We start from the raw sequence: 13817 nt of genomic DNA, 5'->3' as shown, positions 1-13817 counted from the left end.
TAGGTGTGAACGGTATATCAATAAATAAATAATTGATTGCTAATTTCAGGTACGAGATTGCAACTAAACAAAGAGATTTTTGGGAGCCAAAAGAGTGACTCTCACCCAGTTGACTTGACCTCCGTAAAGAGCTGGATTGCCCATCAGTAGCTGTGATGTTTGACGTAAACTCCTCTTAGTAGCCCATGAAGTGGCAGCTTGTTTATCTCTGTGCAGGGATTTCCTGTTAGTTGTCATTCCTGGGAATGATTCAATCTCCAAAGGTCAGCTGGAGTTAATCTGCTCTGATCCAGAGTGTAATGACATTCCACATTATCACCACTCACAACAGTCAGCGTTCATATGTGTGCGCTCGTCTGCTGGAGCACACAGTGGTCTGTGTTTGAGATGTTCATGCCTGACTGAAGGACTTGCAGGTGCCTAAAATCTGCTCAGCCGAGTGGATACAGCACAGTTGTGGCCGATTTATCACATTCTTCCCTGCAGCATCAGTGTGCACTGTGACACTTGTCTGAATGCCTCACCTCGGTGGGAAATGAGCCACCAGCTTTTCCATTTGCTTGGAGGGAACATGTTACCTTCAGATGTCTAACTGACCCAATCTTCCAACAGTAACTTGAGTAGGAACTGCTTCCAGTCCTAAGACACTGTATTATCACAGTATGAGCCAAACATCTATGGTTCCCTGCCGGTGACATTCCTTATAAATAAAGATAATGTGTGGCCAGGCTGTATTAACACTCATACTAACAAGATCCAATGGTTTAGTAAGGCGTGGGAACAAGATAATTAAGTCAAACTCTATCCTTCACATAAACTCTATCTTGCCCTCCACTACCATTAGAATCTGTTGGTGCCAGTCTTAAACACTGTACTTAAAACCATACAACTGGAACATTTAGACCTGGATAAAAGCACAATTCTAGTTGTTCTAGTGCCAAAGGTTCCACTACTTTGTACATATCAGTACTGAGCACTAAACATTTCTTTAAAATCATGTGTTGACTGGTTTTATAGAGCTTATGTGTGGCCACGACTTAGTAAAGTGTGGGAATGGGATCATGCCTTATTAAGCTTTAGTCAAGGCTTAATTATTTCATTTTCTCTCTGAGAGGACAGAGGTGTAACTTCTACAGTCTTTTATAAGGAAAGCAGTACCATCTGCTGGCAATAAATCGAATATTCAGCTTTCTATATACAAACATAAACATGTTAATGACATATCAGCTCCAGTGTTTCCTCCTGAGTAAAGATTAGGCTTCAGCAGATGATGATTCAAATGTTATAGTATATACACTATATTTACAAACGTTTTCACTCACCCATCCAAATCATTGAATTCAGGTGTTCCAATCACTTCCATGGCCACAGGTGTATAAAGCCAAGCCCCTAGGCCTGCAGACTGCTTCTACAAACATTAATGAAAAAATGGGTCGCTCTCAGGAGCTCAGTGAATTCCAGTGTGGTTGCATGATGCCACCTGTGCAAGTCCAGTCATGAAATTTCCTCACTACTAAATGTTCCAGTCAACTGTCAGTGGTATTATAACAAAGTGGAAGGGATTGGGAATGACAGCAACTCAGCCATGAAGTGGTCGGCTACATAAAATGTCAGAGCGGGCTCAGCGGATGCTGAGGCGCATAGTGCGCAGAGGTCGCCAACTTTCTGCAGAGTCAATCACTACAGACCTCCAAACTTCATGTGGCCTTCAGATCAGCGCAAGAACAGCATAGAGACGTTCATGGAATGGGTTTCCATGGCTGAGCAGCTGCACCCAAGCCTTACATCACCAAGCGCAATGCAAAGCGTGGAATGCAGTGGTGTAAAGCACCGCCACTGGATTCAAGAGCAGTGGAGACATGTTCTCTGGAGTGACTAATTACGCTTCTCCATCTGGAAATCTGATGGACGAGTCCAGGTTTGGCAGTTGCCAGCAGAACGGTACTTGTCTGACTGCACTGTGCCGAGTGTAAAGTTTGGTGGAGGGGGGATTATGGTGTGGGGTTGTTTTTCAGGAGTTGGGCTCGGCCCCTTAGTTCCAGTGAAAGGAACTCTTAATGCTTCAGCACCAAACCCTTTTGGCAATGTAGTGTATACATTGTATAATATATATATTATTTGTTATATCATTATATTTGTTTATATTTACATTCATATATTTACTCTTTTTTTATTTATTATTTATCATTTCATTATAATATAGTTTTATATATAAACTACCCATAAGCAGCTTATAAATTATAAAAAAAAAATTATTTTCACTTCTGTTCTGTTTCTCAGGAGCAGCTGGGGAGAAAGAGCGAGCAGCCGTCAGCCATGAGGCCTTCTTACTTATGGCAAACTCCCAGAACGATATGGATGACTGGGTCAAGGCCATCAGACGGGTCATCTGGGCTCCTTTTGGAGGAGGTAAAACCAGAAGAGCATGCATGTGATGCTGATTTAAACAGAGGTGGAGTGATTAGGATCCCAGATTTCGGCTTACAAGCCTTTTCTCCCCTTTTAATCGTATTACATAGAAAAAGCAAATTTAGTGCTTTAAGCTCGTTAAGCCACTTTTCTTGTATTTTACCTTTTCCACTTTTAACACGTGTGTTTATGTGACAAAAAAACAACCGTAATTCATTTCACATGAGCATTTTTTCAAACCTCTCTTTATCCCTTACACTTAAACAGGCTGCGCCTTTAAGACTAATGTATGTAAATGAGCTCTGTTCTGATTGGCTGCCTCATTCAAAAGGCAGTCTGGGCTGAAACACTCCTTATAACTCCAGTGTAAATGGGTGCAGCTAAACTGCAGATGCATCTAAAGCTGTTGTTTTTTGTGACATCACAAAAGCAACACATTCAAAACTTGCACTGTGTGGGCTCCGGAAACTTTAATAGTGTTTAAATATTCTACATCACACTCTTGTTGTAAAATAAATGGGCCCTTTGAACTCTTTACTTTTCTAAATTATATTTTAAGTTAATGGAGTGATAGTTTAAAGTGATTTGGTGATTTTAGTACATGTTAATCCAGGGCTGGGCAAAATGACCATCTTTATCTTTATTGTGATAAAGTATGCAACAACATGCTCTTCTGAGAATATCGTGGACATCATCAGTGCTTAAAATCATTTCCCAACTGCTTGTTTGATTACAAATAAAGCAGAATTATTCACGTTTAACTGGAATTAGTGCAGCATAGTATGTTAAATAAAAATAATTGGATTAATAGTTTCTGATTTTTTTTTGCTGCATCTTATCAAATGTCAGAAAAAAACAAATCGCAGTTTTACCTGCTTTACTTTTAATGTAAGTCAATGGAACCAGACGGTTTTCCAAGTCATTTTGGGTCGTTTCTTTTGCTCCATTCATTATGAAATTTACACACAGTGTAAAGGGTGACTGGTATTTTCAAACTATGCCAAAAACTGAAAAACGTCAAAAATGGAGATACAAGGTTTTGTCCCGACAACAGTGAAATATTGTGATGTATATTGTGTAGCATGAAAACTTTTGATAGTGTCAAGACATTACATTTTGTCATATCTCCCAGCTCTATGGTAGCCTTTCTTTTTAAATCACCAAATGTAAAAAACGTCCCATTCTTACAATAACGCCATAAATATGTTATGTGACAGCAGGGAGGTGGACCCAAGTGCAGAGAGTGAAACCTGTGGGAAAGTCTTTTAAATGAATTAATGAGGTGATGGAGTGTAAGTTGAGTGGCTGAGGTGGCTCAGAACCACCACTAGAGCCTCGAACTGCTGACCACCTCAATGAATGGAAAATAAAAACGTCAGGAAAGGGCAAATAAAGGGGACGCTGAAAGTTGCGTGCTCAACTTTGAGATAGAAAAGTGAAATAAAAGACACTTCATCTGAGGTGAATGAGAGGAAGGTTAGCTTTATGTTTCACCTATTTGCTCTTTGTGGAACAAATACTTTTGTCTGGCTTGCGGCCGTTTCTTGTTCAAGCTTTTTTTTGTTTGTTTTTTAAGTGGTTTTGGGGCAGTTTAGTCATTTTTTGCCCTTTCTTTTGCTTCTTTCTGTTATTTTTGGGACAATTTATCTCTTTTCTTTTTCCTTTCCTTTTCTTTTCTTTTCATCTAAATAACAGTGGTGGATGAAGTACACAAACCTTGTAGTTGAGTTAGAGACACCCAAGGTTAAATATTACTCCAGTAAAAGTAGAAGTTCCTCCCTTTAGTACTTAACTATCAAAAGTAAAAGTACTAAAAGATTAATTATGGCTGTAATGTCCTGTTATCATTTTTATAACAAGACTCGCTTCATGAACTCATTTTAGGTGAAAATCCTCCAGTGTCTCTCTTGGTAAACCAGTCTTTTAATAGAACGTCATTAATTAGTTTCCATCAGGTAGAACCGAGTGCTTCTGAAATCACTTTTTACAAACAAGCAAAGTTTCAGTTTAAGATTTATTTACAACTTAGTTCCAAGTTTACGTTTAATAAAAACTGGCTTTAAACTCAGGATCACAAATGAGCTTCCTTTACTATGTTGATCTGTAGGCCTCTGTTCATAAACATAAACCAGCCCAAACTAATTTACTATAAAATGAAATGGTGTTTGTATAAATTCAGTAAAAAGCCGCATCAGTCACGACTGCATATGTGGACATATTTCTATATTGTGCTCTATTTACACAAAGTTAGGTTAGTTCATCATTTATGTTGAACAGACTCTCCCAAAATTTTACGCTGCTGCACTGACGTTGAACCATGTGCTGCACTGGGTCGGTATGACCAACAGGTCAAAACCAGCTATAAACAAAGTGACCGCTGTGTCCTGATTGGTGTTCTTGCTTTGCGCTTCTTTCATTTTGACATGTTACGTTTTTATACACACAGAAACCAAAAGGAACGACAGATTTCTCAAAATGTAGGAAGATATTAGAACAGATTAGAACCTTACAAAATATTTAAGTGTTATGATGATCACATAGAGAAACAACAAGCATAGAATTCCGTACCTCGATTGAAGCTCTATGTGTGGCAGCAAATTATCATTTATTTATTTATTTTTAAATTAGAATTCATAAGTTTGTTGAATCTTTCTAATGTTTTCTTTGTAAACTATCAGGATGAGAACACGTGACACCAGCACAAAGAAAAAACATGTTGTGTTAATGACATAAAATTACAAGATAAAAGATATATTTTGCTTTAAAATACTTCATTCATAGCATACACACTATGAAAAGTTTTGGGGGGGCATTTTTTCATCTTTAAAGTGTTGCGTCACCTGAATTGAAAACTATTATTTAATTATTCCAAAGGGCCATGGATTAAAAAAATAAATAATATATAAAATAAATAATACAAATCAGAAGTCATTGCATTTTAGAACATTTAACAAGAGAATGCAGTGCACTTCAGCGTCGCCGCATCATCGTTCACATATCCAAATATCCAAAAAAAGTCATTTTCACTTTTCATATCACGTCTCAGCGTCAGTCATGAGAATAATATCAGCTGAACTGTCGTTGTGTAATATCAGAAAACAACAGGCCCAGATCTTCCACAGCAGTGAGTCTGGTGCCGAAACTGTGTCATAGCTTGTAAGATTTCCTCTCCACCACCAGATGTCAGAAATGAGCCAGCTTCACGGCCTCATATTAACCCATCATGTTTGCACATAAACAACATCTGTAGGTTCCCACATTAACAAATCCTTCAACACATTACAGACTCTTCTCGCTTATTTTATCTCAAACCGGCTGACAACAAAAATATCATCAGACTTCTAGCGCGGGGTGTCATGGGCTGCCCCTCCCGAGATTAGGTTTCAAAGTCTATGTTATTAATAGCAGCATCATGAGATGTAAAGCTAGCCCTGTTAAACACATGGACCAGTGAACCTCCCACGCATGGAGCGCATGGAGGAGCGCTGTTCTCTCCGCAGGGAAATCCAGCCTCAGGAACAATGAACTTCACATTTCTGATGTGGAGGCCGCCAGGACCGAAAACAGAAGAATTTCATTTGCATTTAAAGCAGAAGGAGAGGAAGAAATCTCTTGCTGTGGCTTCACAGGAAGGTTTGAGTTTCTCTCTCAGAACCTGGCAGCTCTGAGCAGCTAATATGGTCACTGGAAGGTACAAACGGCTACATTTGGTGTTAAATATTATGACATGTAGGCTGTTGGACTGTTTGGTGAGCTGAGGTCCAAATCTGCCTTCACAACATAACCAACTACTCTCACACCAACTGGGCTGGCAGTGAGCCTCATGGCATCTCACAGAATGGGACCACGACCAGCAGAGACCCAAGAAAACAGAAAGCATGGCTTTTTTGTAGCTGAGAAAAGGCTGTTCCTATGTAGTTCTTGCTCCTCGCTGAATTACTACGATTCCTGCACAGTATATGGACACTGTGATTGTGGTCCAGACGCTGGATGGAGAAATGCAGGTGTGCGAATAACTGAGTGTTGTTTTAATGCAGGACTTACAGTATTACCCTTATGGGCTTTATGGGTGAGAACATCCTACCGCTTCCATTGATTTTTCTGCATAACTGTGTGATTCAGAGAGATTCCGAGGTGTTTGGTATGAAATGGTTCAGACGTCTTTACAGTGGTGGTGATGGGAACCAGGCGTCACCATGACTACAGCACAGATATAGACATTTTATTTACCATCCAGAACCACCAGATAACCTACACAAGTCTTCTGAGATTATATGGAATGTTAATGATGGAAAATAGTGGAAAATCTGGAATAATACGTTTTCTTTAATAAGTATTTTGCCGCACAGCGCCCTGCATGTAACTCCATGAATGCAGTTTACGTTCTCTAAACTATCATAAAACAGTGTCTCAGTCATCAGGCAGTGAATTCATAACCACTTCATGTAGGAACTTTCTGTGAGGGAGCTTTTAGAGGGGGATGTCTGGTTCCTATCACCACCACTGTGAACAGTTCTGACTTGGTGAGTTTATCTTGAACGGAGCGTTTCACACCAAACCACTCTGAACCCACTCTGTTTACACCATTTAATTATCCAGGAATTTAGTAAAATTAGTGACTTCTGTCTGCTTTTCTACAATCCTACAGGAATATTTGGGCAAAGGCTGGAGGACACGGTTCAGTATGAGAAGAAGTTTGGTCCACGTCTCGCTCCTCTCCTGGTTGAGCAGTGTGTGGATTTTATCCGAGAGCGGGGACTGGATGAGGAGGGTCTCTTCAGGATGCCGGGCCAGGCCAACCTAGTAAAGGAGCTTCAAGATGCTTTTGACTGTGGAGATAAACCACAGTTTGACAGGTATAACCAATTAACTAAGCAATCAATTAACCAACTAGCTAACCAAACAATAAATCAACCAAATAACCAACTAACAAACCACTCAACCAGTCAATCAAACAACCTAACCAAGTAATCAACTAACCAAACCACCAGAGTACTGTAAAAAGAGTATTGCTGTACAGCAGCTGAAGTTTGTATGGGTCCGTTCTTCTCTTTTTTGGAAACTTTGGTTCTGAAATAAAATGTTACGGTTCTGAAGTGAGAGGATGGAAGGAGAAAAGCAATAAGCACTGTTGTGAAAAAATTAGTGAAGCACAACAGAATAAGAATCATCCCAAAAAGGGAATTAGGAACTAAAAAGTTAATGATTGACAAAAGTGGCTACTGCACTCACTGATAAACTTGGGATGTAGCTTAGTGGTAGAGCACATGCTTTGCATGTATGAGGCTCAGGGTTCAATCCCTCGCATCTCCATGGGCTTTGCTTCCACGTTGAAGCTTCATGAGGCTCTTTTGGGGCAGTCATGGGCTGGAGGTTAGGGAACCAGCCCTGTGATCGGAAGGTGCCCATGAGCAAGACGATGAGATGAAAGTCTTTGCGACACTTTATTTGAATGCTATCCAGGGGCTTTGGCTGGGCATGTAAAGATCCAGGGCTCAGCCCAGTTTATTGTACATGGTGAGTCAAAAGTCACAGGACGCCATTTTATTTTATTTTTTATGCTGTCACAAGCCTCCACGATGCAGTGCTGAAGGTGGTGTTTGTTGCGGATTTTCTCAGCATACACAATTTGTTTGAGATGACCCCAGAGATAAAAATCGATAATAAAATAAAAAGTAAAACGGTGTCCTGTGACTTTTGACTCACCCTGTAGGACTGATTTGAGATTTTTTGACCTAGACATTTTTTTGTTCGTTTGTTTACATTAATTAACCCGTAAAATGTGCAGCTGAAAGTGTAGCAATGCAGCAATGTTGACTGGCATATCTAATAAACCAAATCATAAATGAGTGACAAACGTATTTGTAAAAGAAAATGAAACGTGTCAAAACCGATAATAATGCTGTTCATAAAATCCTCTGTGCACTTCCTCTCTTTCCACATCGATTCTTCACTGTGCAGGAGGAACAGGCCTAGTTTGGAATGCCACATATCAGTACATCATTTACTTCATAAAACATCCCCTGTCCTGCGGTTACTGCCCTAAACTGTAAAATATCACCAAACTGTTCGTTCCTGAACAAACACTGTTATACCTGCTTGCAGTAACACTGATGTCCACACTGTGGCGTCACTGCTGAAGCTGTATCTCAGAGAGCTTCCAGAGCCGGTCATCCCTTTCTGCAAGTACGAGGACTTCCTCACCTGTGCTCAGCTCCTGGCCAAAGATGAGCAGGAGGTAAGTGTGCAACTCCCAGCTGGTTCTGTGCTCAACAGGCTGCTAGAACATCTCACACTGTGAGGCCAAAGAACTCAACAGATGAGCTGGAACCAGGATAGTGATGTGGAATCACATTCACTGATTCTTCCTCAAAAGTAATGAGCAACACTGATCACTTTGACTCAACCCAATTAAAGATATTTGCCCCAAATCAGGCATTTTTGTTAAATGTGATCATTAAAAAATGAATAACAATTTTGTTAAACTCATGTTAGAGGTGGGAATAATTTAAATTGGAGAGTAAAAGTTTACCAACCTGAACAATGCTTTTCACTATTTTATTATTCTTTTTTTTTTCACTGTTTTCATGGGTCGCAGTTTTCAAGCTAAAGCTTGTGCTTTTAGCCATTTGTTCAAAAAAGATTTTTTCCCCATTGGAAGTGAATACTACATGCATACATTCTAGCACACATACATATCTACACCCAGTTAGCAACCACCTGGAATAACATAGCAATGTACTAGTAACACCACAGCAACCACACAAGACAGCATAACAACCTAACAGCAACTTCGGAACCGCCTGGGTTTCCATATGGCATAGTAACCCCATAGCAACCACCTTGTATACTATAGCAACAGCCTAGCAACACCACAGCAACTACCTTGGATACTATAGCAACAGCCTAGCAACACCACAGCAACTACCTTGGATACTATAGCAACAGCCTAGCAACACCATAGTAACTACCTTGGATACCATAGCAACAGCCTAGCAACCACTGTTGATACCATAGCAACCACTGTTGATGCCATAGCAACACCATAGCAACACTTTGGAATTTCATAGCAGCAGCTATGATAGCAACTTTTTCAAGCCAACTTAAACTTTGTTCACAAACTTTCTCACCACCATCAATATCAGTAATAATAAAAATAGAAGACTGATCATAGGCCACTGAATGATAATAGGCCACTAATAAAGCTCATAAACAAATGATATGTAAATAAGCCACCAGTGCTCAGTTACTTGTTCCCATGCAATAACTCTGATTCACTGATTGCGTTAAGCGAAATCATTGTTTAGATGCTGAATGACAGGAATCGGATGCAGAGTAGTTTGTATGTCATTTGTACCTCACATCTACAATCATTTTGTATGTGCCAGCCTTAACAAAGGGTCTTTCGCCTGTTTTTACAGGGACTGCAGGAGTTGGGGCAGCAGGTAAAGACTCTTCCTCCTGCGAACTACAACCTCCTCAAATATATATGCAAGTAAGTGCAGCTTACAGAAGATAACCAAAACCAGAACCAGCTTCCTTTTAGCTTCTCACTCTAATAAACATCTGTGGTTTCAGGTTCCTGGATGAAGTTCAGTCACATTCTGCTGAGAATAAAATGAGTGTACAGAACCTGGCCACTGTGTTCGGACCAAACATTCTGCGTCCTAAACTGGAGGATCCGGTAGCCATCATGGAAGGTACATTTTCAGGAAATTCAGCACTCTTTACAGGTGAAACTGTGGATTCTTTACAATTTAGACCCAACCCTTCCAGAGTTGGAGAGCAGGGAAAACACTAAAAAGGGTACTCCCATACCAGGCCTGGTCCTCCGCGATGTAAGTTTCTCTCTTACCTTTCACAGGAACCTCTCTTGTCCAGCATCTCATGACTGTGCTCATCAGCAAGCATGACCGGCTGTATCCTGAGCGAGACCCCGAGGCTCCTGAAATCTGTGCAGAAGTGAAATCTCAAGACCTGCAACCCCAGCAATCTAACCTGGTGGGTTGGATCTCTGAGGAGGACCTCCAAAGCCTCACAGCTGCAGGGAAAAACTCCAACGCCAGCGACAACCCCACCAGTAGCAGTGCCTCATCCCTGGATGGCAGCCCAGCAGGCCCTTCCTGTAAATCGGGCCCTCAGGGAAAGGGCGAGACGGCAGTCAGCCCCAGCAAACAAGCCAAGACACTGCCTTCATGGAAGTACACCTTCAAAAGTTCCTCACCACGACCGCAGCCTGCCAAGATCAGTGGTTCGACAGTAGACGTCACCAATGTCACCAACGTCTCCAGTGGGAACTGGCTCATGAACGGGCTATCTTCTCTAAGAGGTCACCGCCGCACCTCGACAGGGGAACGGGTCAGAGACTCAGGGTCATCCCAGAGACTGTCCACCTATGACAACGTCACGTCATCTTCAAGCCTGGGAAGCGTGCCCAGTATAGACAGCACTCCGTGGTCCACCTCATCATGCGATATCTCTGTCCCAGACTCAATGAGTGACCACTTAGAGGCAGACCCTGGAAAGGATCGCTGGACGGAGCCGGAGGAAAACCTGACAGATGCTGTGCAGACTGCAGACGAGGTGAAATCTATGGAAGAAGATGTTAGCATCATAGTGGAGGAGTACATCAGCAGTGCTTGCTGCAGCGACAACAGCAACGTGGTGCCAGTCATCACAGTTATGAACGAAGATGCTGATGAAAGCCCCTCATCACTGGCCAGTGTGGTGGCTGCACTGCGAGAGGACTTGAGGATCCAGAAACAGGCATATGAATCCAGGATCAAAAAGTAAGTGCTGTCATTTAGGCCAAGGTTGGGTGATGTAATCAGAGATGGCTGGAAAATAACACAATGCCAGTCAATAACCGCCCATGTTTGGACAATAAAATTGATAGGCAGATTTAATTGATTGTGGACCTTTTTGTGATTGTGTATTACTTTCTGATAATTATAGTCAGATATCGTCCAGACATAATTCAGGCTAGTAATACATTTTAATGACTAATTCCTAAAGAAAGGGATGTAATCTCAGATGGTCTGCCCATACATACATATAGCGTTTTACAACATTTTGTACATTAATTGGGTGGCATGTAAGAAGGATCTGGGTTCGATTCCCCGGCCGGGCGACCAGGGCTCTCCCTGTATCTGTGTGGGTTTCCTTCGACTACTCCAGTTTCCTCCCACAGTCAAAAGACATGCAGTCAGGCCGAATGAACATGCTAAATTGCTACTAGGTGTGAATGTATATGTCTGCCCAAAGACCCTTTGGATAAGCTCCAGAATTATGTCTTATTCAAGACTTTGAAGCATTTAATAGCTTGTAAGTGGGGAAAATCTCATATTTTAACCAACGCACTACTTTGTTTCCCCAGGGTGAATTTTTGTTGTAGCACCATTGTGAAAGTTTCTTGTGCTTATACAGTAACATCCTGTGACTGGCTGTTCTGCATGTCAGACGGCCCCTTCCTGTCAAAGTTACCGGTACTTCATCACATTAAGGGCTGAAATGCACCAGACTCTCTAACGATAGGCTTGCGGTGCTAGTAGGGATGTATATCTTTCAACTGAATTCTAATGCACATCTTTTTTAAACAATCTAATGCATCATAAACTGAATTATTTTGGTCCGATTCAGAATTGTTTAAAAAGAGCTATGGTGTATTTTTTGTGTATACAGTCCCACACAAACAATACACCATAGCTCTTTTTTTTTTATTATTAATGTACACTTTAGTGAATGTAATAACAGTCAATTAGACAACAGTTTGTTCCGGCCACGTGAGCTGATTGGTTGAGAGGCGTTCTAACTGTGCTGTGATGCTGATGCGTCATAACATCACAGGTTTTTCACAAACACTGCATCACTCTGCTGAGACGCTGTTGCTAAACAACGACTTTGACAGCTGTGGGAGACGCTCAAGCCATTTGAACGTTTTTACTTCTTACTTTGCCACAAACAGAAAACGGACACTTTTAAGATCAGATTTGACTGACAGCCGATTTGGTCTCTGAAGATGAGACGACACTAAATTCCAAAACTGTCAGTCAGTCTGTGTGGAGCTGGAGAACGAACTGTTTACGAACGGGGTCTTTAATAAAGAAAATGGTTCTATATAGCACCATCAAACCCAAAGAACCCTTTGCATGATTAAAGGGTTCTCTGCAACATTGAGGCATTCTTCAGAATGATGGAAAATGTGTTATTGTTCTGAATAAAACCTTTTTGAAAAGGGTTCTATATAGCACCAAAGAGGGTTCTTCTATACTTACAAGCTTGACATTGAACCCTTTTCAAAAAGATTCTATATATAACCAGCGCATTTTCATCAATCTGAGGAGCCAGTTAATGAAGCAAGAATCCTTTAAAGGGCTCGTATGTTCATGCTTCTATATAGAACCATTTTCTTCACTAAAGAATCCATGAAGAACCATCATTTTTAAGAGTGTACCAAACAAAAAATACTTTTCCTCTCTTCACAAAAAGGCTCACTAACATTCAGTGATGTACTGTAATGGAAACAGACGTCTATGTGCCCTGACTGCATCTGTTTGTTTTCCATGTTCAGGCTGGAAGAGTCGAGTGCGGCGCTCTGTGCCCAGATGGAGAGGTTAGAACATGAGATGGAGCAAGAGAGAAAGAAGAAAAGAATGCTGGAGATCAAACTGCGGAACTCGGAAAGGGCCCGAGAGGACGCAGAGAACCGCAATCGGCTCCTCGAAAAAGAAATGGAGGACTTTTTCTCCACCCTTGGGGACCTGGCTCTCGGAGCTCGGACAAGTGATATTTAAACGAGCTTCTCCGTCTTAAAGATGTGCAGGAAAATCGCCACAAATGCCTCTGTGGTTAAGTGTGGGCAGCGTTACCTCAGGTTACCCTTCGGAAAGTGTGGGGGGATAATTCCATGTGTTCAATGGTAACCTTACCTTACTTGATTGTCTTGATGGGGACCTAAAAGACATCCGTATGAAAGGCCTCATTCATCCAGACCTTCAGTTTGTGTATCACTGTGCATGTAAGGGCAGCCACTTTCTGCTAGGGATGCACTGATACAGAATTTCTGGGCTGATAACACTGTTCGGACCGATACCGATACTGTTAAAACATTTACCCTACAATCCATGAAGTTTGTAGATAAAGGCCAATACACACCAAACGAGACACAAATTAATGACACCAAAACAGAAGCGCCACTATTTTCTGAAAATAACGTAGGAAGATTGTCTTCAAGTAATAAAAGCACATCTGTTCCTTGAAAAACAGTGACATACACTCTTAAAAAAAGATTGTTGATGGGTTTTAGTAGACAATGGTTCTACATAGTACGAAGAACATTCAAAGAACTACATGCATGCTTAAATTGTTCTTTGTATGGTTAAATAAGACTTCAGATTGATGAAGAATGA

The 13817-nt window shown here is 41.1% G+C and overlaps 1 protein-coding gene across 1 annotated transcript in view; it reads left to right on the top strand.

The window, feature by feature from the left end:
• The window catches only part of si:dkey-191m6.4 (rho GTPase-activating protein 22), a 35060-nt gene extending 21269 nt beyond the window's left edge, over nucleotides 1-13791 (top strand). The window contains exons 4-10 of the mRNA XM_017714321.2: nucleotides 2281-2409; nucleotides 7058-7265; nucleotides 8515-8647; nucleotides 9831-9904; nucleotides 9988-10109; nucleotides 10274-11198; nucleotides 12980-13791. Of these exons, the coding sequence (XP_017569810.2) occupies nucleotides 2281-2409; nucleotides 7058-7265; nucleotides 8515-8647; nucleotides 9831-9904; nucleotides 9988-10109; nucleotides 10274-11198; nucleotides 12980-13202 (1814 nt within the window). The 3' untranslated portion in view covers nucleotides 13203-13791. The remainder of the gene's footprint in view (nucleotides 1-2280; nucleotides 2410-7057; nucleotides 7266-8514; nucleotides 8648-9830; nucleotides 9905-9987; nucleotides 10110-10273; nucleotides 11199-12979) is intronic.
• The last annotated feature ends 26 nt before the right edge of the window (nucleotides 13792-13817 follow it).

This window comes from Pygocentrus nattereri, chromosome 13, assembly GCF_015220715.1.
Source record: "Pygocentrus nattereri isolate fPygNat1 chromosome 13, fPygNat1.pri, whole genome shotgun sequence".
NCBI lineage: Eukaryota > Metazoa > Chordata > Actinopteri > Characiformes > Serrasalmidae > Pygocentrus > Pygocentrus nattereri.
This window is presented reverse-complemented; position numbering and strand designations above follow the sequence as displayed.